This window comes from Pseudopipra pipra, chromosome 12 (genome assembly GCF_036250125.1).
Source record: "Pseudopipra pipra isolate bDixPip1 chromosome 12, bDixPip1.hap1, whole genome shotgun sequence".
NCBI lineage: Eukaryota > Metazoa > Chordata > Aves > Passeriformes > Pipridae > Pseudopipra > Pseudopipra pipra.
The window spans coordinates 8505879-8530939 of NC_087560.1; the positions used below are offsets into that span (position 1 = coordinate 8505879).

The window sequence follows — 25061 nt, forward strand, 5'->3', positions numbered from 1 at the left end:
ATAAGCAACATATTTCCTTTGCCATGAGACCCTTGACTTCACAAATAAATAAAACATGAGAGCCAAGAACAGTCTGCCCTAGTTATACTATCTAAAGTACAACACCCCCAGTGACAATAGTAGCTACTGGGAATGAATGCCTCATCAGCCTTTGTGTTGTGAGAAGAACCACCCCAAAGAGCATTTATGTTACTCAAAACAAATTTATTGACTAAATGCTTTTTCAGCAATAAAGGAAAAATAACATGCTGGACATTATTTGACCAAGCCAAATAGAGCATGCTAATCAGGCAACAGATATTGCCCACAGATTTGTTGTTGTTCAGCAAACAGAGGTTGGTCTGTATTTAGTATTTTAGGGACAATTAACTCCAGTGTTGGTGATGCTGTGGCCCTCAGGCAAGAAAGGGGGGACAGAAAATATTGATCTTGACGCTGCAAATATCTGTGTCTTCCATAAAGCTCTAGGCATTGAGCAGATCTCAAGACATATGCACCATCCCACAGGACAAAAGCAAGTTTCTCAGTTGCTTTCACTGCTGATCTTGTTGCCTGTTGGTTCCATATTCACACAAGCTTATTTCAGGATTCCAGGCTGAATGGGAATTCCTTTTATGCAAAACAGTACTTACTTGCATTGTGTATTCCAGTACTCTTTTGGAAAGACATTGTATAATTGAAGTTAATCATCATACCAGAATCAAACATTTTTCCCCGACACGCACATGTTGGCTTTGGAACACATCTCCTGTAAAATTATAAGAATTAAACTTGTTGCTAGTCAAAACAGCGCTTTTTTTTTTGTCAAAACGGTGCTATATAATTTTAAGTTTTCTCCAGCATATGTAAAGCCATAAAACCTAGCATCCTTTGTAGAAATAAGTGGATTTTTGTACAAAAGAAAGAAAAAAAAATAGCATAAACTTTGGTTACAAAAATTGTATGAATTTTATGCATAGAGTTGGAAATGTTTTATTTGGAATTTTTACATGATATAGTTTGGTTTGGATTGCTTCTTTTTCCAAAACAAAAATAGTATACCTATTATAACTGTCTTATAGCTAAGTTTTAGTTTGGTGCCATTTGTGATGCTCTGATATGGGTTGTTGCCTCCCAATGGCCTCATCTAGAGAAAAGCATTTGAGTTGTATCCATTCAATTCTTCTATTGCAATTTTGGTTTGTTCGTGGCTTTTGGTGGGTTTTTGTTGTCTTTTTTCTTTGTTTTTCTCCTGATCACTATATTTTCCTTTTGAGTTCTTAAGCAACAACTGCAAGTGCTGTGGGTCTGCACAGAGACAACACACAATTATTTTCCTGGCTGTAGTTGCAAACACTTGCCTACTACAAACCTGCTAGAGGTTACGCCTTCTATATTCATCTCTTACACATCCAGAAATTAGACAAGTAACCATAATTTTTGTTATTGAAGGGTAAAATGTTCTTTCTCAGGGAACTTGATCAGAACTAGACTGTGTTTGCTGCATTTCCATCAATGCAGACCTCAGAGGTTTTAGTCACCTGGGCATTTTCCTCTTTACTGTTGGTGACAGGAAAGTTTTTTTTTTTTCTCATTATGGCTCTGTCCTGTAATAGCACTGAGTTTATCTTTTCCCCTGCCTTCAAGAACTGTTCCAGAACTTTAGATATGCCAGTCATACTTTTTTCCCCCTCCAATAAATAAAGATAAGAGCAGTTGAGATAAGAAATAGTGTAAAATCCTTTACCTAACCTCTGTTAAACTGCAAATGACATCCCACTGCAGTCAAGAACCATCATTTTCACATAGAGTCAAAGTTCTTTGGGTGGCACCAGTGAGATGATGCTGTTGTGTCAGCATTCATGGGAGAAATGTGTTAGAGTTGTGGGAGAAGTGGATTAGAGCCATGGAAAAGAATTCCATGCTTCAGACACTTCTTTGAAAAAAACCATAAAATACTTATTCCATATATGCTGTGATGTTGTTACCTTTGTGTTTGAGTATAATGGCATAATTTTGCTGTCTGAATGTATCTATACTTCCTGTATTGCCTCAAAACCAGTTATGTAAAGCAAAATTATCTCCCTCTCTCTGCCTGGGGAAGAAACCCCTTTCCTGTGATGTTCCCTTTCCCTCTTTCCTCCTCTCCCTTCTCCAATAATAAGCAGAGTGTGATTAGGACTTGGCCTATTTGTTAAGGTCTTAGTATTCAGCCTTTTCTTTAACTCTTCCTCTTGCAAATAACTGGATTCTGAATGAACTCTTGTAATCTGCATTCATTCATTCCTTAAATATTTTTATATGATTGATCCTTATTTATAATTTACTCTGTTTTCTGAGTTTGAGTTAATTTTGTTTTCTATTATCTATTACAATAATGTACTTTTGTCTTATTGGAAGTTTGGGGGGAAAAAAAAGAAGCAAATGCTGTTTTGTCCAATAAAGGAACCTGCAGCAAAATGTGTCAGATCATAAAAGTGAGACAGAAACAGGAAGAAGCTGGGAAGAGAAGATCTTCAAAGAATTTATGTTCTCTCCTGCCTTCTGACATTTGTGTCTCTAACTGAAAGCTCTCAAGCTGCGAGCTTTGAGTTGTTTAGAATTGTAAGGCCATTTGAAATATTATGACTTACTGTTGATTGTAGTGAATTTGAAAGGTGAAATATATTGGTTTTAAATGACATGAAAATGTAGTTTTTGCAGGATCACATGGTGATATGTTTAAAAGAAACAGTTTAAAATAGTGCAAGGGTTTGGAGAGGTTTTTCACTTCCTTTCTCCTCCATCCACAACTGCTGTTTGGAAGGGTTAGGTTGCTGAATTAGTGATAAAGTACTAAAGAGCAGGAGATATACACACTAGTCTCCTAAATTGTAGCCAACTACTAAAATCTCAGTACGGTAATGATGTTTTAAATTATTTACCACTATAGGAAAAAAAAAGAAACCTGTTAAAAAAAAGCTGCTACTTTCCCTTGAACTTTTTTCCCCTACATATTAGGAAAAAACCCCAGCACAAGTTCTTTATGAAAATTATATTTTAATTAATTTCTTCACATACAATTTTTTTTTCTTTATTGCAACATAAAACTTTATATTTGGCTCAAAACTTATTATAGTTAAGTTCCTGCATGTGGATGGTGCTTTTCACTACTTGTGCACATGTGAATGTTTCCATACCAAGTTGTAGACAAAACAATGCAAGTGACTTCTGAGAGAAAACTAAAGTGTGGTTGATAGTGATTGACAGCAAAAAAACCCCACTACCCTGAGACAAGATTTTTTGTATGTATGTTCAGGTTCTGTTTAAGAGTTTCATATTCTTTTAGTCCACAGAAGTCAGAATCTGCACATGACAAATGGCGAAATATAGAAGCAGCAACCCCTTCATTGCCCAGTTTTTATGGAGACTTACCAAGCAGTAAGTATATGGAGCAATGGCAATATTAGTTTTTAAGTGTTATTTTTTTGCACACCTCTTTTGCTAAAATACATAATTTAATTTCAGTAATGAAAAAAATAATATTCTTTAGCTTTGAGCAGTCTAATCTGCAAACAGAGAAACTGCATTATTCAGTTTTCTTTTGTGAATATCACCAGAAATATGGAAACAAAATGTTAAACGGAATCGAGGATATTTTTCCTGTCATGGCAAAACATTTAGCTGAGTTTCTAAAGACATTTTCTAGCAATCTGAAACCCAACAATGTAATAAGACAAACACTGTTGTCTCCCCCCTCCCCCATGTCCCTCATCACCATTATGAGCCCACCCAATAATATACACAGCCCTCCAAGCAAACTGTTGCCTTAGTAATACAAGAGCCACCTTGGCTGTTCAATAATGCCTTCAGACTTTTGTCTTAGGGCAGAATAAAGTAATCTCTTCACATTAATGTCCCACAGGCCATTGCTCTCAATCTTGGCTTTGCAAGCCAGTCCGGGTTTGTTTGCAGTATGCAACTAACCTGGGAAGGTTTAAATAAAAAGTTAAACAGAATATGGACATTTGTCAGTATTTATTAGCTGATGAATATAGTGCTCCTCTTATAGACTAAGTCCTGTCTAGACTGAAAACAGAAATTCTTTCAGGTCAAATCTTGACCCTCTGCCATGTAAGTAAGCCATAATATCCCCATCTAAAACTAGTTTTTAGTTACCTGTCCTTCTCTGAGTCTTACATGCACCACAGCTGTAGAACCTGTGATGACAGCAGAAATGCCCATTGGAAGAAAGATGGAATATTAAATTAAGTGACAATAGAAAATAAGTAGATGAAAGGCATGGAAATGGTGTAAAGATGACTAAAATGTCCATGAACATAAAAAAATAGTTTTATTGAGTGGCCTAAAACTTCTAAGGTACTCTAACTCATGTGCCCTATCTCTTGGTTCACACAATTGTTCAGATTTGCAAATTAAAATCTTGTCTGAGGTTTGCAGGTGTCAGACATTTTAGGGATGACCTGTTGTTTACCATCAAGGACACACTGGACAGCAGAACAGGGAATGCTAAATCTTAATTCTGCTGGTATTTCTGGAGTTCCTGTATACATTTACATATGTGCAAGGGGATGGGAGTAAAACCTAGATAGAACTTGAGTTTTCAATGCTTTTTTTGCATATATGGACGTAAAACTGAAGTCCTGCAGCAGGGGATGAGGATGGAGGATATCTGTTCTCGGTCTAAAAAAAAAAAAGTAATAAACTAAGCTAATTTAGGGTAAGAATGAATGTTCAAACAATAGATTGTCTGAACATGAGGTTTAGGTTAGGTACTAGAAAAATGTTCTTCCCCCAGAGGGTGGTTGGGCACTGGAACAGGCTCCCCAGAGAAGTGGTCTCATGACCAAGGCTGAGAGAGTTCAAGAAGTGGTCACTTTGTGCTTATTGCATCAGATGAAAACATACTCTAAGAAATTATGCTTTTCCAGATCTTTTCAGGTATGTTGCTGAAGTAAAAAATTAAAAGCGTTAAAATATCTTTCTATTTGTGTAGTTCTCTATATATTGCCAGTTCATACACTGTGTGTGTGTTTTTCAGGTAAGGGTAGATATCATCCCCCAGACTTGGGAATCATTTCATTGCTGAAACTGGTTTGTTGTTGGAGCGAGGAATCTGTAAAGGTAGGAAAGAGCCTGTGTCAGTTGTTGCAATGGAATCCTTTTGTAACAGTGCTTGTAACTTAGTATTTGAAATCAGTAATGTGACCTAATAGTTATGATTTATGGTGAAATTATTGCATAAATCATGCCATTCAGATCTGTGGAAAGCAGATTATTATTACAGTATGAAGTATGTTGCTCATGAAACTATTCTGCTGTAAAGTACATGTTTACACGTGGCAAAGTAACTGTCCTACTAATTTTTAATCTTGGTGATCTTGTTCGTAGCATGTATTTAAGTAATGAGTTACCTGTTCTCTAATAACCACTTATAACTTAGATCACAAATGCCTGTTTTATGCTCCAGGAAAATAGAAGGTCAAATAATAGTAGTGTCATATACCAATGTGTTGTTACAGAAGAAACAAAATGCATTCGTAAAGGGCAAATAATTAATCCCAAGTCCTTGTTTATTACAACACTCTTTAAGAAGGACATGTAAGTTCTGAGTTTCCAGGACAGATGATGCTCATCCCTATTGTTACTGAAGAATCTGAAGTCTTTGAGAGATAAATAAGTTTCTTGAGAGTTGACAGGTAATAATAAATCAGTCTGAACAGTGAAATCTAGTGACCATTTTTTTGGTTTGGAAATATGTCTTTAAATAAAATAGTGTCATTTATTTGAGAGAGTTAATATCCAGGAATACAAAACACAGGATATTCTACTATGACCACAATGAATTTTATTCCAGAAATTGGAAATACCTGTTACAAATTTATTTTATCATGTTACTTTTGAAATTGAATGCAATCCTGTGCTGCATTACAAATGCAAAGAATGTTTTCCAAAGCTGAGGTTTGCAGGGGTGCTGCAGTGATAGTCCCCTGTTCTGTTAGATGGAAATGGTTTTTGCAAATATTCATGTTCAGTTGATTTCAGCATTTCATCTTAAGCTTATCAATTGTTTATTATATCCCTGCTGTCTGCAGGTCTTCTATAGCAGTTCTGTGTTCTTCTTCTCTCCCCTTTTTCTTACAATAAGGTTGTTTTTCTTCTTTTTGAAACATTTTTCTGAGAAAACCGAATACAGGAGCTGCATTTCAATAGTTGCAGTTGTCATATGAAACGCATATAATCTCTTGCTGACCTGGTCAGCCACTGGAACTCTTTAGAGAGGAGTCACATATTCATGAAAGTTGTATTTGCAGCATAGCTGATTTTGTGAGATGTAGGTATTTATATTTTCCAGTGTATTTAGCAACTGATCAGTGTACACAATGATAATGGTCATATCTACCACAGGAGGTTGGTGTGCAGGAAGATAAAGTGTGGAATAAGCTGCCTCACAATTTTTTCACCTGAAAAGACTTTAAATTTAAGACACTGAAATTGTCAGGTACTGCAAATACCATCAATGTTTCCCAAATTTTAACATTATCCAGGCACAGCTTTGCAGTTGCTATGAGCTTTGTTACCCTTCATCGTAGTGAATATTTTGGATTGTTTGCAGCCAAACCACCATAAACCTTTTAACACTCAAAATAATTTGCAATGCTGGCAATAGGTGTGCATGTGTAGTGACCAGGAGTTTATACAAAATTATAGCTTTTGTTGACAATAAAGTGGCTTTGTTGAAACTCCACTTATACGAACACAGATTTATGGCCAATTTATTAATCCTGAGCATCTCGATTAAGAACTTGTGTACATTTGCCAAAAACATCACTAGTTACCCTGTTTTTAAAACCTTTTTTGTTGTGATCTCTGGTGAAGGATACTGACTCTCAGACATGACCCAAAGGAGTTGCCATTTATTGATTCCTCATCTCCTTACAGTACTGTAGCAGATTCTGTGCAAACAAGGAAACCGAAAAACCTGCTGCAAATGTTTGATGAAAGGTTCACTGACTTGTTGAAGTTGAAGGATTGAGGGAGGTCTTTGTTTGAAATTTTAAAAATGTGTATATTTTTAAAATATTTTTCTAGTAATTTCTTTTCCCCAGTTGATTTTAAAGAAAAGGTTGTCTTCATGTGTGTTGCTGGTCTTTCAAACAAAATATAGCTGCTTCTTGCCACACTCCCATCCCACCCAGAAATTACTTAAGTGTGCTCATCTTTTCAGACATATATATATAAAGCTTACTTTAAAGCATTTAATACGGGGAAACAGTGGCTGCATTTCTGCCCTTAGTTGTCCTCACTCCATATTTAAAACAGCCCATTCCTTAAATATATCTGTGATAGGTATTTGATTATACTTTCATTTTTTTAAAAATAATAATAATACTGTATTATTGAACCTTTTTGGCTGAAAGGGTGAACATTAATATAGAACTTAAAAAAATTTATCAGAATAGTCAAATGTTGTGCAGTCAAAAAGTTTTGGCTGTTGTTGGCTCTAGTAGATACAAGGATATTTTTTCCCACCAGAAGGATTTATTTGATAATTATTTCCTTGTTCTTCCATAACTCCTTAGTCTTCAAATGACTGCTGTTGGAAATGTCTTCTCCCTATATTTTAATTAAGGCATTTCAAGAGGAAGAATACAGTAGGAATAACTTGCTTCCTTTCTTTCCTTTCCTAAGATCTTCTTAAATCTCACTGAGTGAAGTTAGTTCTTGTTGGATTGGCTTTTCAGAAGACTGAAGTCTCTTTATAAAATGAAGCAAGCTTCTCCCTACCATATGTGTTACTCTCTGAGCTGGACAACCATTTGTAAACCAGTAAATGACCCCACTTTCACAGCCAACTTCCCATTTTCAGTGCCAGTCTCAGCAAAGAAATTCGATGATAAATGTGGCGATGAGTTTTGTATGAAACTTAAATAAATCAGTAGTTCCACAAACAAAACCTTAAGTATACAGCCTTCATCTGTAGCCAAGGATTTCAGTTGCATAACAACACGGGGGCTGTCTGTCACACCTCAGGGTACCCATCAGCTTAGGGGGCTTCAGCAGTTTGCCTCTGTGGTTTGACAAACCAGGATAGAAATAATTGAGCTTTATCAGAGTCATTAGTGGCACCTTTGTGATCAGTAGGAGTCATACACCAGCTCTTCCTAGTTCTGAGATAGCTAGTCAGGAATCATCTCTCACCTTGACATCATTCCTTTGTGCAGCCCCAAGTAATTAGACCTTGGTTAGAACTTTGATGCATTAATTCAGGAGCATCATTTATACAGCATTTAGGCCCTGCTTTGGAATTCCTCCAGTGTCATCCTGATGTTGCAGTATTCCTTTTGTGTAAGGAAATTTGTTAATCTCCCCTTGGGAAAATTGCTGATGACATATGTAGATCTCTGAAATAATCATCTGAATGAGGATTGTAGGTGCTTTAATCTTCCTTCTTCACCAGTGGAAAAATATAGGCATTGTGGGGGCACTGCTGAGATTTTAGGAGGAATGAATCATCCTGGGACTTTCTCATCTCTCTGTATTGATTCCTGCAGTGCATCTGTATTTTTTTTGCTTTACTTCAGTTATTTCACTGCCATTAGTACCTAGAATTAGGTGGAATGAATCTGAGAGATATTACAAAGGACTTCAGTTTCAAAGAATAAACATGTTAAGGCCATTGCAGACAGTAGTACTGATAAGCTAGCACTGATATCCCAGTTTGGAGTAATATGTCTAACAAGCTCTGAATGTATTTGATTTTACAGCCCTTGACTCTACCTGAAGCCAATATACTTCAGTATAAGTATCTAAGCTACTGTCCTGACAATTACTGTGGAGAATTAGGGGGAAGAAGACTGGATAATTCCAGTTGATGTTTTATCTGTATTTTTTTGTTCCCTGATGTGACCATGTTATGTATGGAGGCTTCTGGGAGATGGTTTCTGCAAGGCTCGGCCCTGCAGAGGTTGTGGCCTGAGCAATAACCAGGAGTGATACCTATTGACTTCTCTCCTTAAACCCACTCATTATAAAGGGAATAGTAATCCTTGGAAGTAATTGATAAAGTGTAGAAAGGAAAGCCAGTATAACTTACTATAGATGTAACAGTACAGCTTGTCTCAACTTTTGTTCACTTGTCTTTTTGAATTACTCTCTGGTATTGCTGCTGCAGAGTCAAACAATTACCTTTCACTCTTTAATATCAGTATTTATAGTTGGACATATGCTATTTATACTTTCTAAGTCAAAGAAGCAACATAATTTCCGCCACATTTAACGCTCCCAACTGAAAAGCAGATAGTATTTACAACAGCATTTACAGTTATGGGGCAAAAAATGAAAGCATATATTACTAGCCAATAAACTAGCTAATGTATATCCAGAAGGACACTAAAGATAAAGTGGAAGTGATCAGAGAAATTGAAAAGTGCTCATGTAGATTTGTTTTGTGTTAGGAAAAAAAAAGCTTCTGGAGATTGTTAGACTTGGTGATAATGACAGATGAATTCTTGGGGAAGATGCAGTGACAGGACAAAACTAAACACGTGGAACCACACCAAGCACTGTGGAAATGCAGGTTCAGCAAAGAGATAGACAAGTAGCATGCAGAGGCATATACAGGTGGCTCTACAATAATATCATGTTGTGCCATCTGTTATTTTTTTATTTTGTTTTAAGTTGTTAGAGGAAATTTTTACGAATGCTTCCTGACTGGCACACACAGCAATGATACAGATAATGAGTATCTGATCCAGATTAGTGACAGGTTCTTAGCAGATTTCTTTTGTGTGCCTCTGTAAGAATCTTTTTTGTCAAAAATTTCCCCAGGACAATGAAAATATGTCTTTGTTTCCTTCTCTTTCTTAATTATTGTAGATATATTGTAGGAGTCTGCTGTAAAGTCAGGATCTGTAATCCCCAAAGCTCAGGGTTGTGTAGATGTGAGGAATTGGAAACTGCCTTTGTTTTCCCCTGTAAAATAAAGTTCTATTATAACAAGATGAAGGTTTGTGCTGTGTTGAACCACACAGGACTGGGTTCACTTGCAGTGAACTTTTACACTGTGGACCTTACTATGGTATACTTATCTACAATAAAGGGTTTTGTCACAAAGGATACCCACAGCCTTTGTTCCACTTAATGATTTGAATTTACAAGGGCAGCTAGACATATGATTGAGGACATGTACTTGATTAGTGAGATGAAACCATCTCTTCCAGGCATTTTGAGGGATCCTGCATATCAACTTCAATTTATATAAATCTTAAACAATTTTAATAGTTTTTATAATATAAATATCATATAAGCTTAAAATGTTTATAATATTAAGATGATCAACTTAAAATTTTCATACTCAATTTAAATTTGTATTGAAACTGAGGTGGGTTACACTGTCCTGGAAACTACAGTCACTCTGTTTTTCAGGAAATTTCCTGTACTTGAGAATGAATATCTTCCCAAGGGGGAAAAATTGTATTCCTTTTCTGCAGGAAATACCAAATCAAGAGAAGACATTCATGCTGCCATTCTGCACCATGCTGAAATTTAGACTGAGAATTGCAAAAGTTTGGGTCTTCATGTGTGTTTTATAAGATCTTACATCTTTAAATGTTCTTAGTTCTCCTGGGGCTTCTTGGCTAAAGAGAAGTAATAACTGTCATATCATCTCCACACTACCTGTTTGTGGTGCATCAGCTACTGCAGGTGCCATTTAAAGGTGTTCAGAACTCCAGTAGATGTTCCTTTTGCATAAGAGGAGTTTGAGGAACCGTATTTCCCTTTGTGTTAGACAGAAAAATCTAGTGGTATTATGTTTGAGCTAGAGGAATAGGGCATCACCACTGATAATAAAACATTCTTTAATTTTATCAGAGATTAGATGCCAGAAATTCTTTAAAAAGGCAGAACACAAGGTCATTATTCAGTCTATCAAGCATTTTTTGCACACGAGAAAAAAAGAAGGTATCTCTTTTTAGCCATTATCACCATGTGCTTTACTCACAAATATTGTCATGACCCCTTGAAATCAAGGAGGCAGTAGGTGACTGATTCTAGATATGACATTAAAGAAAATGATGATTATTGGAAAGCAGCCCTAACTGAAAACTTACTCCACTCTGTTGATACCTAGTTATTTTTTTTCCTCAATGTGTATGTAGAGACACATGATTATCACTGTCTGAAAGATTAATTAATAAATGTCGACTTCCTAATGACATTCGCCAGGACAGTCTTAAGATTTTGTGCTAGTTGGTTAAAATTGTCAAATACTTAGATAAATAATTGAGGTACTGCTATCATCCAGTAATAATTTGCATTTATGACAGATTACTGAGGCAATGCAAGCAGTGCTACTGGCAGAAGTTCAGAGGACTATCAACCCCTTGAGAAAGACGACAATTTTCGGAGAGTCCTTGGCCATAGTGGAGAATGGAAATGGTAAGTCGTGGACACTGCCAAAGACTGAGGAGTGGGATTTGCAATACATTAAAAATCATAGTGGTTTAGGTTGGAAAGGACTTTAAAAATCATCCAGTTCCAACCTCCTGCCATGGGCAGGGGCACCTTCCACTTGACCAGGTTGCTTGAGGCCCCGTCCAGCCTGGCCTCAAACACTCCCAGGGCTGGGGCAGCCACAGCTCCTCTGAGCAACCTGTGCCAGACCCTCACCACCCTCCCAAGAAAGAATTTCTTCCTAATATTTAAGCTAAATCTCCCCTTTTTCGGTTTACAGATATTACCTCTTATTCTGTCACTACATGACCTTGTAAAATGTCCCTCTCAAAAAAATTTTTTTGTCTTGTAGGTGGAAAATTTGTTGGTATATTATTTTAAAAGAACTTCCAGTAGTAGTCAGAACAAGTTGGGAGTGGGAGTGTGTAATACATTATTTCTGTGTGAGACAAGCCAAATGGCCTATTTCTAACCTTATCAGGCTATGAGTTTTCTCATATGATTGTCAAGGAGTTAAAGGACTTTCACACTCTCTCATCTCCTTTGAATAGTAAAGAAGAAAAGGTAAAGTTTCTATGATTGTATGATAGTTTTGGTATTATAAATATATTTGCAAATAAAGGAAGCAGTGTGTTTGGAATAGAATCAATAAATCATATTGGAAAGAAGTTATAAAAAATTATCTTTCCAGTGACATCAGACCTTACACAGTACTAAAAATTAATTGCTTAAATTTTATAACTTCATAACGTAATATAGAATATTTTATTTTTCTTTTAGAAATCACCTCCGTGCAAGGAGATATCAAATGCATTTTACAATTAGATCATTTCATTTTACTAGAAGCTTATTCTTTGCAACTTTACAATGGTGCAAATGTTTATGGTAAAAAAGATTGAACCTGAATTTATGTTATGAAGTTATACTCTTTTTTTTTTTTTTTTTTTTTTAGCCCATTAGCTGAGCCTTAAAATTAAGTGACCTAAATTTTAGATCCAATCTTATTAGTGAGCCTTCACTTGGGAAACTAATTTATTATCTCATCGAGTGTGTGTGTCTGTCATGAAAATTTGTTACCCATATCCTTGTTCCAGCATACTAAAAATGATCAGTTGATACTTTGCTTCAGGCCACAATACAAAGTGGTGTCTCTGTAATTCGGACTGTTGGAATACAAAACACTTTGAATAACTGTCATATATGAGTTTATACTTTGCTTACCCTGAAGATTGCTTTGAATCATTTTGTTTATATGGTTTGGGACAAGATGCGTTGTAATTAAAACATCCCCAGCTGTCAAGTTCATGGATTTAATTTCCAATTTCCTGATTTTTCAGCATGTATTTCAATGTAGTGTTTTGGCATAGGTTTTACAGCTAAAATGGAACCAAATGAAACTCCAGATGTGTTTGGGCCTTTGGGTTTGTTTCAAAATCTTCCATACTGGAGGAAAGAGCATTTCTGTTGTGTAAAAGGTGCTGGAATGACTCTGCAATTCTAGTAATCAATTGTTGTTTAATTCTAATTAAGTCTTAAGGCTCAAACAAGTTATGAATTCAGGGGACTTACTTCTGCTCTCTGAAAGGGGATTTGTTTGTTTGTATGTTTAGTAACAGATTTTTACCGTCATTTTGTTCTTAACCTGATTATTTGATGGCTATTCAAAAAACAACTAGAAAATTGCTTTGCTAGAATGAGCACAGTATGCATAAATATTCATACTAGCTAGGAATTTTTTTCATACTCCATGATCTGAATTGCATAAATGTCTTGTAAAGCAGAGTGGATTTTTTTGACATTGTTCAGCATTTTACTGTAGTCGGGAACAGGCAGAAAACATACAGGAAGATGGGAAAAGAGATGTTGCACTATGAGTATTTAATATTATATTAGCTTTCTTTTTGTTCTCATTTCCACTCATGTTTTACCTTGTTGCATTATTTATCACTGCGTGTAAATAGCAGAAATATACTTCTTTTGACTTGTTTGGTTTTATAACATGCATTGCAAAAACTCAGTAAATTCACATGGAACTGAATGAATTTTTCTGTGATTTCTAATATATGAAAGAGTAAAACTATTTGTGGCATGTAATCATATGCAGAAATGATATCTATAATAATATGCATATATGTAGTAATATGCATTATTAAAAACCCATGCCAGAGTAAGTCCACAACCAGTGTAATTCTAAGACAAGTAATTATATCTGGGTTTAGTCATTCACCTGATAGGTATGTCATCTTTTATTTTATTAAATACTCTGTATTTATGGGTTGTACAGTAGCTGTCATTTTGTGCAATATCAAGGTAAAGGTTAAATAATGTTCCAGGTTTTTAAGTCATAATTCAAGACCAAGTTCATGCCCTCTGACCCAAAGTAAAAGTATCTGAATCTTGGCTGCCATCATCATTGCATTGTATTGCATTTTTCTTTAATTGGAATGAATAGATTTGATCTGGAGATATTTAGCTTTATTTAACTCCACAGTTTCTGCTGAATCAATAGAAGTTCTCCTTAAAAAGAAAAACTTTCAAGATTTGACATTCCGTTTTTATCTTTAAAGTTCATAGTATGTTCTAGAGTTGCTTTTTTCAGAAAGCTCCTTATTCCTTTGAAGATCCTGAATCCTTCATGGTTAAGGGTGATAAAATGTAGACATCAGCTTCTCTTGATGAATAATTTAAAATGCCTTATTTTTCTGTGGTTCCATACCAATATTTTATTTGAATTAAAAAAAAAAAACAAAACAAACAAAACAAGCCACCAAACTTATGTTTTTCCATAAACAAAGATAAAGAATTAAAAGAACTATTCATGCAAAGCGTTCCAGAGAAAGGGTTAACTGTGTTGTGTCCTAGTACATTCTCCCACTGTTACTAAAAGGAAATATAAATGTAAACAGCTGCAATTTCTTTATGTTAATGTCAGAGATAATAATTTTGGACCTGTTCCAAACACATTGATAGCAATCTTACCATTGATTTCTGCAAGATTCACTTCAGTTCTTCAAAGAAGCTGAGGTTTTCCCTAACTTTTTTGACATTCATCAGAAAAAGTTTATTGGACTTAATCCCTTCTTGCTTTTTTCTACATACTGATAATCTCAGATTAGTAGTACCACTTAACAGGTTGTCAGTGTGATCTTGTTTTCCACTGTCATGTGCATCAGAGGCAGTGATTTTCAGGTCTTAAGGATTTATTTATCCACTTTTATTTGCATAAAACCAAGAGGAGCTGAGTTTGCTGGCATTCATTTTTCGTTTTCCAGTATTTGATCTTGTGACAAACATACCTAGTCCATACCCAGCCACGTGCAGAACTTCTTTGATCAGAGGGAGTTTGGTGGTCATACCACTGCTGTCATTCACTGGCCTGGTGGTTGGACACAAAGAAATTCATGATCAGTCCTTTAGCTGATTTGAACCTTGGTCTTTGTCGACAGTAATTCATTGCTCATCCTTGAGGCATTCTGCAGTGAGTCATCTGCAGAGATTGTTTTGTTTCCCATGGAAATCTCAAAATATTTGCGAGGCTAAGAGCTAGAAATGAGATTTCTCTCAGCTTCTGGGATCTCCTTATACTGCACTGAATTCCCATGTTCCCATACTGAACTGTTTCCCATATGCCATCCTTTGATGTCTATTTCTTCTAATGCACAGGGAGCCAAAAAAATCTGAAACATCATTATAGCATATGAGTTCTTGTGGAATTGTGTGCCTCAATTTTTTTGTAAAATGTGAAGAACTGGATTTTTTTACTTCCTAAGTAAATCGTGGGCATAAATATGTTTTAAAACTTAATACTCAGATATTAAATTGAGGAACTGTTGAATGTGATATTCCAGGAATGCCAAAAACTGGAAGTTTTGGAAGTACAGGCTCTATTCCCAAATATAGAATGTTATTTTAACTACCTCCTGTATTTGTGAAAAAATTAAATGTGAAAAATCACGCCACTAAGACTAGCTTGCAATAAATTCTGGCTTACACTTAAAAATTCCTAGTTTAAGCAACTGCTAATGATTCAAGCTTTTAAGTATATTTGAAAGCTATTAGCTATAACCTCATCTTTTGTATGTGGTTTTGGAGCCCTTTAAACTATTCAATTAAATAAATTGGTTCTTGCAGGAAAAAAGCTTCTGCTGATAAATACCAGAGGGAAATTAATGGTGGCAATTGAATTCCATAGGTTAGTGTAAAGAATTGTCAAAGACTTATCTAGAATATAACAATATGTTTTTTTAAAATGAGGAATCCGTTCAGTAATGGCAAATCAATGGAAGGCAGGATGTAACAGCCTCTGTTCACTACAGAGGTGCAGTGATGTGCAGAACAGGGTTTCAAACACTTCTGTTGTCTGGGTTTCAGAAATCTGTCCAGTTGCAGACAACTTTTTTTATTTCAGCTCTTAGGAAGTAATTCTTTGACTGTCTTTCTATATAGCAAATGAAACTTCTTGCCTGCCTGCCTGCCAAGCCTGAAGGTTTTGTCAAGGAAGGGCAGATAAAGAGAAGGGTTGTTCTGTCTATATTTTCTTTAGTATTGTTATCTTGTTACAATCTTCTGCCTGCTCATGTTAGTCTAAATGTACAATCTAACTCTACATTTAAACAAACAAAGAAGACAAAAATCAAATTTTTTTGACACTTCAGGAATTGCTTTCATAAATGGATCCTCCAAAACAGATAAACTAAAATGTCCTTCTGAGACTCATAGTGCCTGTGATTAAAACTTGTAGTATTTCAGGTGAAATTTGTCAAATCTGTCTCTCCTCCTATGTAGTCCCTCTGTGTTTTGAAGTATGCCCAAACTTTAGTTTTAGAGCAACATCTGAACCAAACAGTTTAATCATATTTTCTTGCAGTTTTTACTTTTCAACTGTTTTGAGGCTTGGCTTCAGATATCTCCCGATTTGGCATCTCTCATACTTTTCCAGTTTAACCCTCTTCTTGTGTTTGCATGTTACATCTTCTATCTGGATTTCTTCCAGCTAGTTTTATTCTTTTTCATTCCCATCTTTGACTACCTCTTTTTTACCAAGAAATAAGAATGTTAAAAATTATCTCTGACATGAAACTTCCTTTCTCGATCCAATCTGTTCTTATTAGTGCAAACATTTCATCCAATAAAACAAAGTTTTTAGATGGAACTGAAATTTTGTGTTCTTGGGCAAGATCTTACACATAACAAAATTCGCTAAACTTTCAGACATCAGGCTGTTTTCAAAATTTCTCTGTTAGGCCAATTTTTTATGTGTGCATTAGCAATAAACAGTGTACAAAATGATTGTATAATCAACATTTCATCATTATTAATGAGAATTAGATTAATCTGTAATCTCATTTTAGACTGTGAAACAGCAAACCAATCAATCTAGCATTTGTTTGATGAATGGCCTTTAAGGGTAAACTGGTGACAGCAGTAGCTTTCCTCTGTACTGAATGTGCAATAAAAATGAGTGTATTGTATCCTAGTTTCATATTACAAATATTTCCAGTAAAAGAATACAAATCAATGTTATATTTTAGCATCTATCCTTCAGTTTACCTATACCACTGTATCATGTCCAATATATCCAATTAAAACCGTAGTTTGATCCAGTAGTCTTTAATATTAGTGGTCAAGTACTAAAGGAAGTGAGCTTAAAGACTCATGGAGAACTACAGCTGATTTCATTCCATGCGTCATATATTTTACCAGAGGACTCCTTAATGCAGCAGAAATCAGATTTGGTGTGTATTTTTACACAAAATCAAATTCTACAGGCGCCATCTCAGACTCCTCCAAAACATTAGGAAGGATAGGATTCACTGGTCAAGGAGGCAGTAAGGGTCACGTGCATTCTAAATTCAAATGCACAATAAACTTCAGTCAATTTTGGTTTCTATGTGCTTTTTTCAGTGTTTACTGAATGGGAAGAATCTCTAATGTGCTTTCTATTTAGATCTTTAAACACTCTTTTTGGGGGGAAGGAGCTGTTAATACAGAGATAAAATTATCATTGGTTCATTTTTAGTCTCTGCTGTTCATTTAGAAGTTCATTTTGTTGCAAAGTGCAACACAAATCTTACAAAGATTTGAAAGCTGGTTTCCAGTTAGGGTTTCAAAATAACAAGTGAAGGAACTGCAAGTACTCTGTGTTACTCACGTAATCTCCTCTGTCTTCTACTGGTTGCTTTTTGTTTGTTTGTGTTTTTTGGTTGGTTGGTTAGTTTTGGTTTGTTGGGAGTTTTTGTTTTCGTTTGTTTTTTTTTTTGAAGAGCCACTCCTTGTCACATCTTGCTTTCTTAGTCAGAGTGTCTCTGCCTATATTGTTATTCTTAGCTGAACACAATGTTCAGACTTGCTAATAGCATATAATTTGTAGTCCTTATAGTTCAGCTGGAGCTCTGGTTTTCTTATGACTCATTTAGTAAACAGAGCCATGAGTCAAATAAACCAATAGAACTGGAAGAGCTGTAAACATACCATGGAAAATGTGTTTAAGTCACAAAGTAATGCTTTAATTTCTTGTGTATCACGATTTTTGGTTAGGTTACATTTTGAAGTTTATCCTTTTACTATTTCAGTTTAGAGACTGATGAATGCTGACTGCTCAGATTCTGCCCTCCCTATTGTCTACACTGTTAAGGAACTTCCAGGCCTTAGTGGTGTTTCCCTGCTTCACTGTCCTTTTTCACTCACCCAGTGTCTGTAAAAGAAGCTGAACAAAGAAGCAAAAATAGAGTACTTTAGTTCTAAATGTAACACCTCCTCTAGAATGTGTTGTGCTAATAATTCTTGCAAAGCTGGAGATTTTCTGTTATGTGGGTCTATTATGAGAATCAGACTGAGGTGGAGGGAGAAAGTACTTATGTGTAGTCCTTTATTAGCCCTGAAGCTGAGCCCTGTGCCAACAGTCATAGATAAAAACACAGTATCAGAATACCTTAATCGTATTTATAACACTCCATCTAGAGTTTTTCTGTGCTGTATTTTGTGATCTCCCACCTCCTGATACTACTTTTATTAATTTCTTTGCTGTTCCATGTTCATGTAGAATACTATAAGTACATGGAGGTCAGGAAAGACTTAAATAGGTCCTACCCTAAAAAGATTGTAGAGCTGGATGCCTTTCTGAGAAAGGAGTGGTACTGAACAGCATGGATAAGGGGGATGATCCCCAGGCAGAAGGTTTCTTCTCCGTGTTATGTGATTACACAGCTGCCCTACTTGAAAAAGGTTTGCAAGAGTTTGGTTATATTTTCTTTGGGCTCTGTTGCCTGGATTTTTCTTATTGGGGGGAATAAAATCTTGCTGAGAGGTTTTGACTGCATTTACCTCTGGCTTGTACTGGGCTGTTGGGAGGGCAGAACAATCTACAGTGTCCACTTAATTTTTCTAATGCTTTGGTTAGTCTTCTGTCATGTAATCAGAATATCACTTATTGACCTTTTTTTTTTTTAAATGACATGTGAAGTAAAGTACCTTCTAATTTTGAATCTTGTATTTTTAAACTTTTAGCAGATACAGAATTGATTCCTGAACCTGGTCTATAACTGTGTTTGAAATGTTTCTGTCCTTGAATTTCAGAATATTGGACTCCTGTAACTTAATTTTATAATTTCCTTCCAAATAAGTTCACTCAAATATTGAACTAACGGTATTACTGTAATTATCTGGCAGTAAAACAAGTTAAATGTTTTAATAGTTTTGTTTGTTTAGAAAAAAATCCTTGCAGAACGAGAGAAATTACTTCAAGCCGCTGCTAATAGTTTTCAGCAGAGATGGAAATTTTCCATTATGTGTTTTGGGAAAAACACACTGAAAGGTAGAACTACTTTATTTATACAAGAGGTTATTAGTATGGAAGTAGAGAGTCTGGCTAACACTCACACAGCAGATTAACACCACTGAGCAGTGCTTGTCTCTAATAATGAGATCAAGGTATCTGTCTCAGCAAACAAAAAATGGAAATGGCTCAAAAGAAGCCTTTCTCGCCTACCAAGCTTATCAAGAAAATATTGAACCAGTTGGATGTACATATATCCATCACTGTGGAGAATGGATCTCAACAGAACTGTCACATTTCAGAATGGACAATGTATTCATCTCTGGGTGCACTTCTGCACCTGCACACATTCTTAAAAGACTTAATACGTCCATTTTTATTTCCTGCCTCATGTATTCCAGCATTTGTTTTTCTTTTTATATAAAGATATGATCAGTGTTATTTCAAAGCAGACAAACATCATTAATAGAAATAGTATTTCGTAACTGGATGGTGAATAGAATTAATCAGCACACAATGACTGCCAAATTCTGAAACTTAAGTAAATTGTTCACTAATCTCTCATGCCTGGTTCATATCTAATGTTTCAGTGTATGCTTTATTTTAAAGACCAAAGTGAGGTCCACCAAGTATCCTATCTTGTTTCAGCATTATGTTTTAGTTTTTCAATTATATTGCTAATAAAGATGGCAATTCAAATGTTAAAGAATATAAAAACCTTTCTGGTATATCAGAGGAATTTTTTTCTCAAATTCCAAGTGTACCAACAGAAGAATTTTTTTCTTTCTACTCTTGGAAAAATTCAACTTATATCACACTTAAGATACCTATCACTAATTCCCTAAAGACCAGGTGCCTGTATTGTTCTCATATGATGGATGTTGGTCACATCACCTGCTGCACTACTGGAAGATGCTCAGATAGCCTAGTGAAGAGGGTGAAGTAGGAATCTGAATTCAGGAGGTATTTCCTGCAGAATAAATAGCTGATCTGTGCGTTCTTCTCTACCACCCTTGTATCTGAATAAGTTTTGGATTTCCTTTCCTTTTAGCTTCAGAAGTAAGTTTAAAAAGACAGAAGGAAAATATATTTGACATAATTAAAGCATGTCAGCTCAGTTTTATGTACTAATAGTGTTCTATTGCTAAAATTTTTGTTTCTTTTGGAAATGGAGTGCTGTCAGGGTTTTGCAGATCACCAGACTGTAGTTTAATGCTGACAATGAACGTTAAGTCTTCGTCTTGACTGAAAAGTCAACCTACTTTTTTACGTAAGTTAAGCAGACACTCGTTTTAATTTGTGTTTTCAGGATGGAGTAGCATTTTGGTATGTTAGACAGATGTTTCAAATAGATGTGTCCCAGATAAATTTAGCAGATTAAGGCCATCCTCAAGGCACAGGAAAGAATTTATTATTTAATTAGTATGTGCCTCTTAGAAGGTTCAGTAGGAGCCCCTTCACTAGTGACCATTGTTATCCATGTCAAGGTGTGATATATAGTATATCATATGAATTACACTGCTGTCAACAGACTATATTAAGGAATAGTAAAAAAAAAAAAAAAATGACCATGACTTTAAACCTGTGCTTTTATGTAATGAAATGGAATGGTTTAGTTGCATGGTGAGGAATGTTTCAAAATAGGTCTTGTATGTGGTCAGGGGCAAGCATCTAGAAATAAAGCAGAAGCATCAGCACAGGGTCTAATCTACCAGGCACAGCAGGCAGAGCTACCTCACGTGCACAGGGACAGCAAGGCATGTCTCAGAAAAGAATAGACAGACAGGGCAGAGAGAACCATTGTTTCCAGTCCTCTTGTGATGATTGTATACAGCAGACATATTTGCAAAAATATTTCTTTCAAGTTTCATGGCTTATAAGGGGCTGTTTTCCCTCAGCCTGGTTTTTGTGAAGGGTCTTGAATGTTCAGCACAAATGGATGCTGGTTTTTAGTTACGTTCTGACACAGCTCGTCGATAATATAAAACAATGTTCTTTTTCAGCCTTTGACTGTGCTTCTTAAAATGTGCCTTTCACACCTAAAGAGGATTTAAGGGATAGAGCTACTTTGGAATAATAACTCCCCCTTTCCTCACTGACCCCAGTCCCACTAAAGTTGATATTGCAGTTTAAACCTTAGCTGTGTGATGTGGATGCATTTTCCCTGAATTGATGAATGAATAACATGACAAGTGTAATCTAATTTATGGAGAAACAAAATTGATAATTTTGGGATCAGTGGTCAGATGTGTATATTTTTTATCTTAAAAATAGATACTTAAGATCACAGTATATTTATAGGTCCATTACATAGTAATATAATAATACAAAATGAAGAATTTTCAGTGTTTTTTCAGATGTCTTTGTGTGATACTTGCAATTATTTGAGATTTTAGAGTAGAATGTGAGGAGGAACTGTCCCTCTTATAAAAGATATTGTGCTCAGTGCTTTTAGGAGTCAAGTAGTAAAAAACTTGCAACAAAAGAAAAACCTTTAAGAACCTTGTTTATTGAATTCTGTTGGCTAAAACTGTCAAAAATAAATTAATAGCTGCTACCACTGCAGTGCTTTTTTTGTTCACAAGAAAAATATCTTGACATATTTTTTCATTCTGTGATTGGTGCACATTTCAAGGGTATAAATTAATCTTCAAAGGATCCTGGGGAATATCTTTCCTGGACACTTCACTTATACATCAAGTTGGCCATGTTAGCAATCTAATCACAATCCTGTAATTCAGTGGACAACAATTCCTTATTGTGAACAGCATAGCAGCTTTTACTATCATTTAGGTCAGCCTAAGATTGCTGATGCACCATATGTTTCAGGCCATGGATGATGGATGGTATCCTCTGGTGCCCATCCCTAAGTGATTGGAAAGATTGAAGACACACAGTTCCCTTAAGCTTGCTTACTATTACATCAAGTAATCAGTGTGATAGGCAAACCTGTGCTCTCCGTGTCACACTGCCCAACTTTCTGCAGGGACACTGTGTCAAAAAAACAATCTAAGAACATTTCCAGATGACAGGCCAGTTACTAGAACAACCATTTAACAACTGGATTCATCTAAAAAGCTTAATAACATGGAAAAGTCAATACATGTTTTTAAAACACTTTTATTTATATGAACCAGACACGGTGTTTTGTTTTTTAAAGGGTTTTTATTCCAAGATTGAGCTTATGTAATAGATATAATAAAGCAATCATTTTCAAAGTTCAGCCTTTAGTGTGTCAAAACATAGTGTTCCAAATATTAATCAGAGAGAAATACTACTTTAAGATAATATTGAATTCTTTAGAAATTGTATAAAATGCTGTGGTTAGAAACACATGACATCGCTTTAGAGTTTAAGACTGAAATCTTTTTTTATTTCCCAATGCCTGTCTCTACTGATAGCACTCAATGTTATTTTCATTTTCCTCAACTTTCTTGGACCAGTATCAAACCCTGGCAATTGAGAGCATCTTCCTTTTTATGAGGTGATACTGTGCTGAGGAGTCTTTTATGTGACACAGGAAGAAAAGAAAAGCCAGGATGATACTCTAAATATCATTTTGCATAAAAATCCCACAGTACGTATGCCATCAGTCAGAATAAACCCAACCAAATAATATCAGAGTGAGGTGTTTAAAATACTATGATTTAAAACTACTGCTGGTGTATGTTATTGCAAAAATGGATATTTTTTTGTTGCAAAATAACTGAGTTGAAAGCTCAGTATACAGGACCATTGTATCTTATACCACATCAACCATGAAAAAGGAGCTCAGCAGTTCCGTGAATTCAAACTCTTTAAAATACCCATATAGACTATCATTAATGATCATATTTTTGTGTGTGCATTTTGTAATTAAAAAGCATAGCTATTGCATGCACTTTGATTGAATAGCTCATAGAACTGCAAAATGTTTTCCTAAGGTAACAGACACTTTATTTTGAACACTAAATTCTGGCAGCTATTCTGCTGTTATTTAAATTTGTCTCAACTTCCAACTTCTATCCTTTACTTGATCAGTTACTTGTTGGCCTAGTTAGGTAACTGTGGTGTAACACCAAAATAAACACATTTTTCACATTTAAAGTGTGCAGTTAGTGAGAAGTGCTGGAATTGTAGCTGTAAATGCATTTGAAAACTCGCCACTCCAAAGTCGGAATTTCAGGACAGGTTTCCTTTTGTCAGTCCTTTGATAGCTGAGGCACTGAATTCCATAACCAGACAATTTAGGCAGCAGCCTCTAAAGTAAATATTAAACTAAGGTAATGGAAGGAAAAAGCTATTCTGAGGAAGAGAGTTTGGGGAGTAGTGATTAACACTGATTTTAAAACCAAGGCTGTCAAAGACAGGAGGAGATGTGCTGGTATTAGCAAGGCTCATCACTTCCCTGCAGAGCAGAAATGTTGGAAAGCTGAATAAGAATAATTGTTTTAAATGGTGTATGAATACATGAACCTGTCCATGTTAGAACTGAGGTTTTTGCAATCATTGACACTTTCGGAGACACTTCCTGGGGAGAGATGTTTACTGGGCTTTGCTGTCATTTGTTCTGCCATGAGGATGTTCCCAATGGAGCACTAGAGCTGAGAGAGTAACTCAGATTGAAGTCTACAAATGAATGGAGGGATGAATTAAACATTTCAAATATAAAATGCACTGGGATAGAATAGTTCATCTGGAAGAGACCTATAATAATTGTTTAGGACACTACTTTGGCCTTGTCAATGAGAGACAGACCTATAATTAAGGAAAAAGGACTTTAAATGTCTGATAACACATTTTATTCAAAGGACATTTGAGAAGAGTGAGTGAGAGCAACTTCTGGAAAGTTGCTTTAGCAACCCCAAGTATGCAATAGGAACTTTAAATAAACTAGAACCCAGAGTCAAACTCGTATACTCTGAAAAATCTTTGTGGGATTTTTTGCTTTTCTAAAATCAAAACTGTCAGTCAGCGTGGAAATATTTTCAGAATAGAGAGTTGTACTAATTTTATCTTTTCTTTCTTCTTTCCACCTATCTTGACTTGGATAACAGTGAAAACATATTGGCCATCTTAACTTGGAAATGACCTGCAGAAGTTAAAACTATCACCTAAAAATGCATTGAGGCACCTAGAGGGAACTTTATGGAAAGAGAGAGGGCCAGAAGCCCTGTAAAACACAGTTTAGGTATTTAAGCATTGAAGAAAATCTTATTAGCATCCTATAATTGTGTTAATATCAGAGAATAACATGGGGCTCAAGCCCATTGATGTGAAATGCTGAGGTCTCTTTGCTGCATATTGTGACTATTATGTGAGAATAGTGATGGGGATGGGCTGCAGTGGGAGAACCTGTGCACTGCAGGTAGGAAGTCTGGAAGTGACTGGGTTCATAATATTTGGCTCCAAGCTGGGACTTCCAAAGTAAAAAGGCAGTGCAGCCTCAGCCAGTGTGAATCACAGGCAGCTAAGTGCCTTTAAAATTCCAAACAAAATATCCTCAGCTCCTACTGTGAAGAGAAGTCACTGCTCTCACCTGAATAGTGCCCCACTAGTCAGGATTGTTTAGGTGACTGTAAGCACTTTATATTGGCCAGGTAGTGTTATATCTTTTCCCTAAAAAGAATGCTTCCTAGATATGACAAACATGGAGATAATTCAAAATCTTCTAAAAGCAAATGTGGTATAATTATCCCCAGGTTTTGCAAAGATGTATTCTATGATATCTGTAGCATCATGTCATTGAAGAATGGAACCACACCCAAGTCATTAGGAAGATAGGATTTATATTTTGGAAAAAGTAAATTACTTCATTTCTGAGGGAGGCAACACAGCAGGTACATTTTGGCTGTTATGCACAATTATGCAC

At 35.7% G+C, this 25061-nt stretch overlaps 1 protein-coding gene across 3 annotated transcripts in view; it reads left to right on the top strand.

The window, feature by feature from the left end:
• WDR72 (WD repeat domain 72) overlaps nt 1-25061 on the top strand; it is a 108241-nt gene that overhangs the window by 53916 nt on the left and 29264 nt on the right. For all 3 annotated transcript variants that reach the window (XM_064668747.1, XM_064668748.1, XM_064668749.1), the window contains 3 exons: nt 3308-3399; nt 5021-5103; nt 11310-11421. In XM_064668747.1, coding sequence (XP_064524817.1) covers nt 3308-3399; nt 5021-5103; nt 11310-11421 — 287 coding nt within the window. The remainder of the gene's footprint in view (nt 1-3307; nt 3400-5020; nt 5104-11309; nt 11422-25061) is intronic.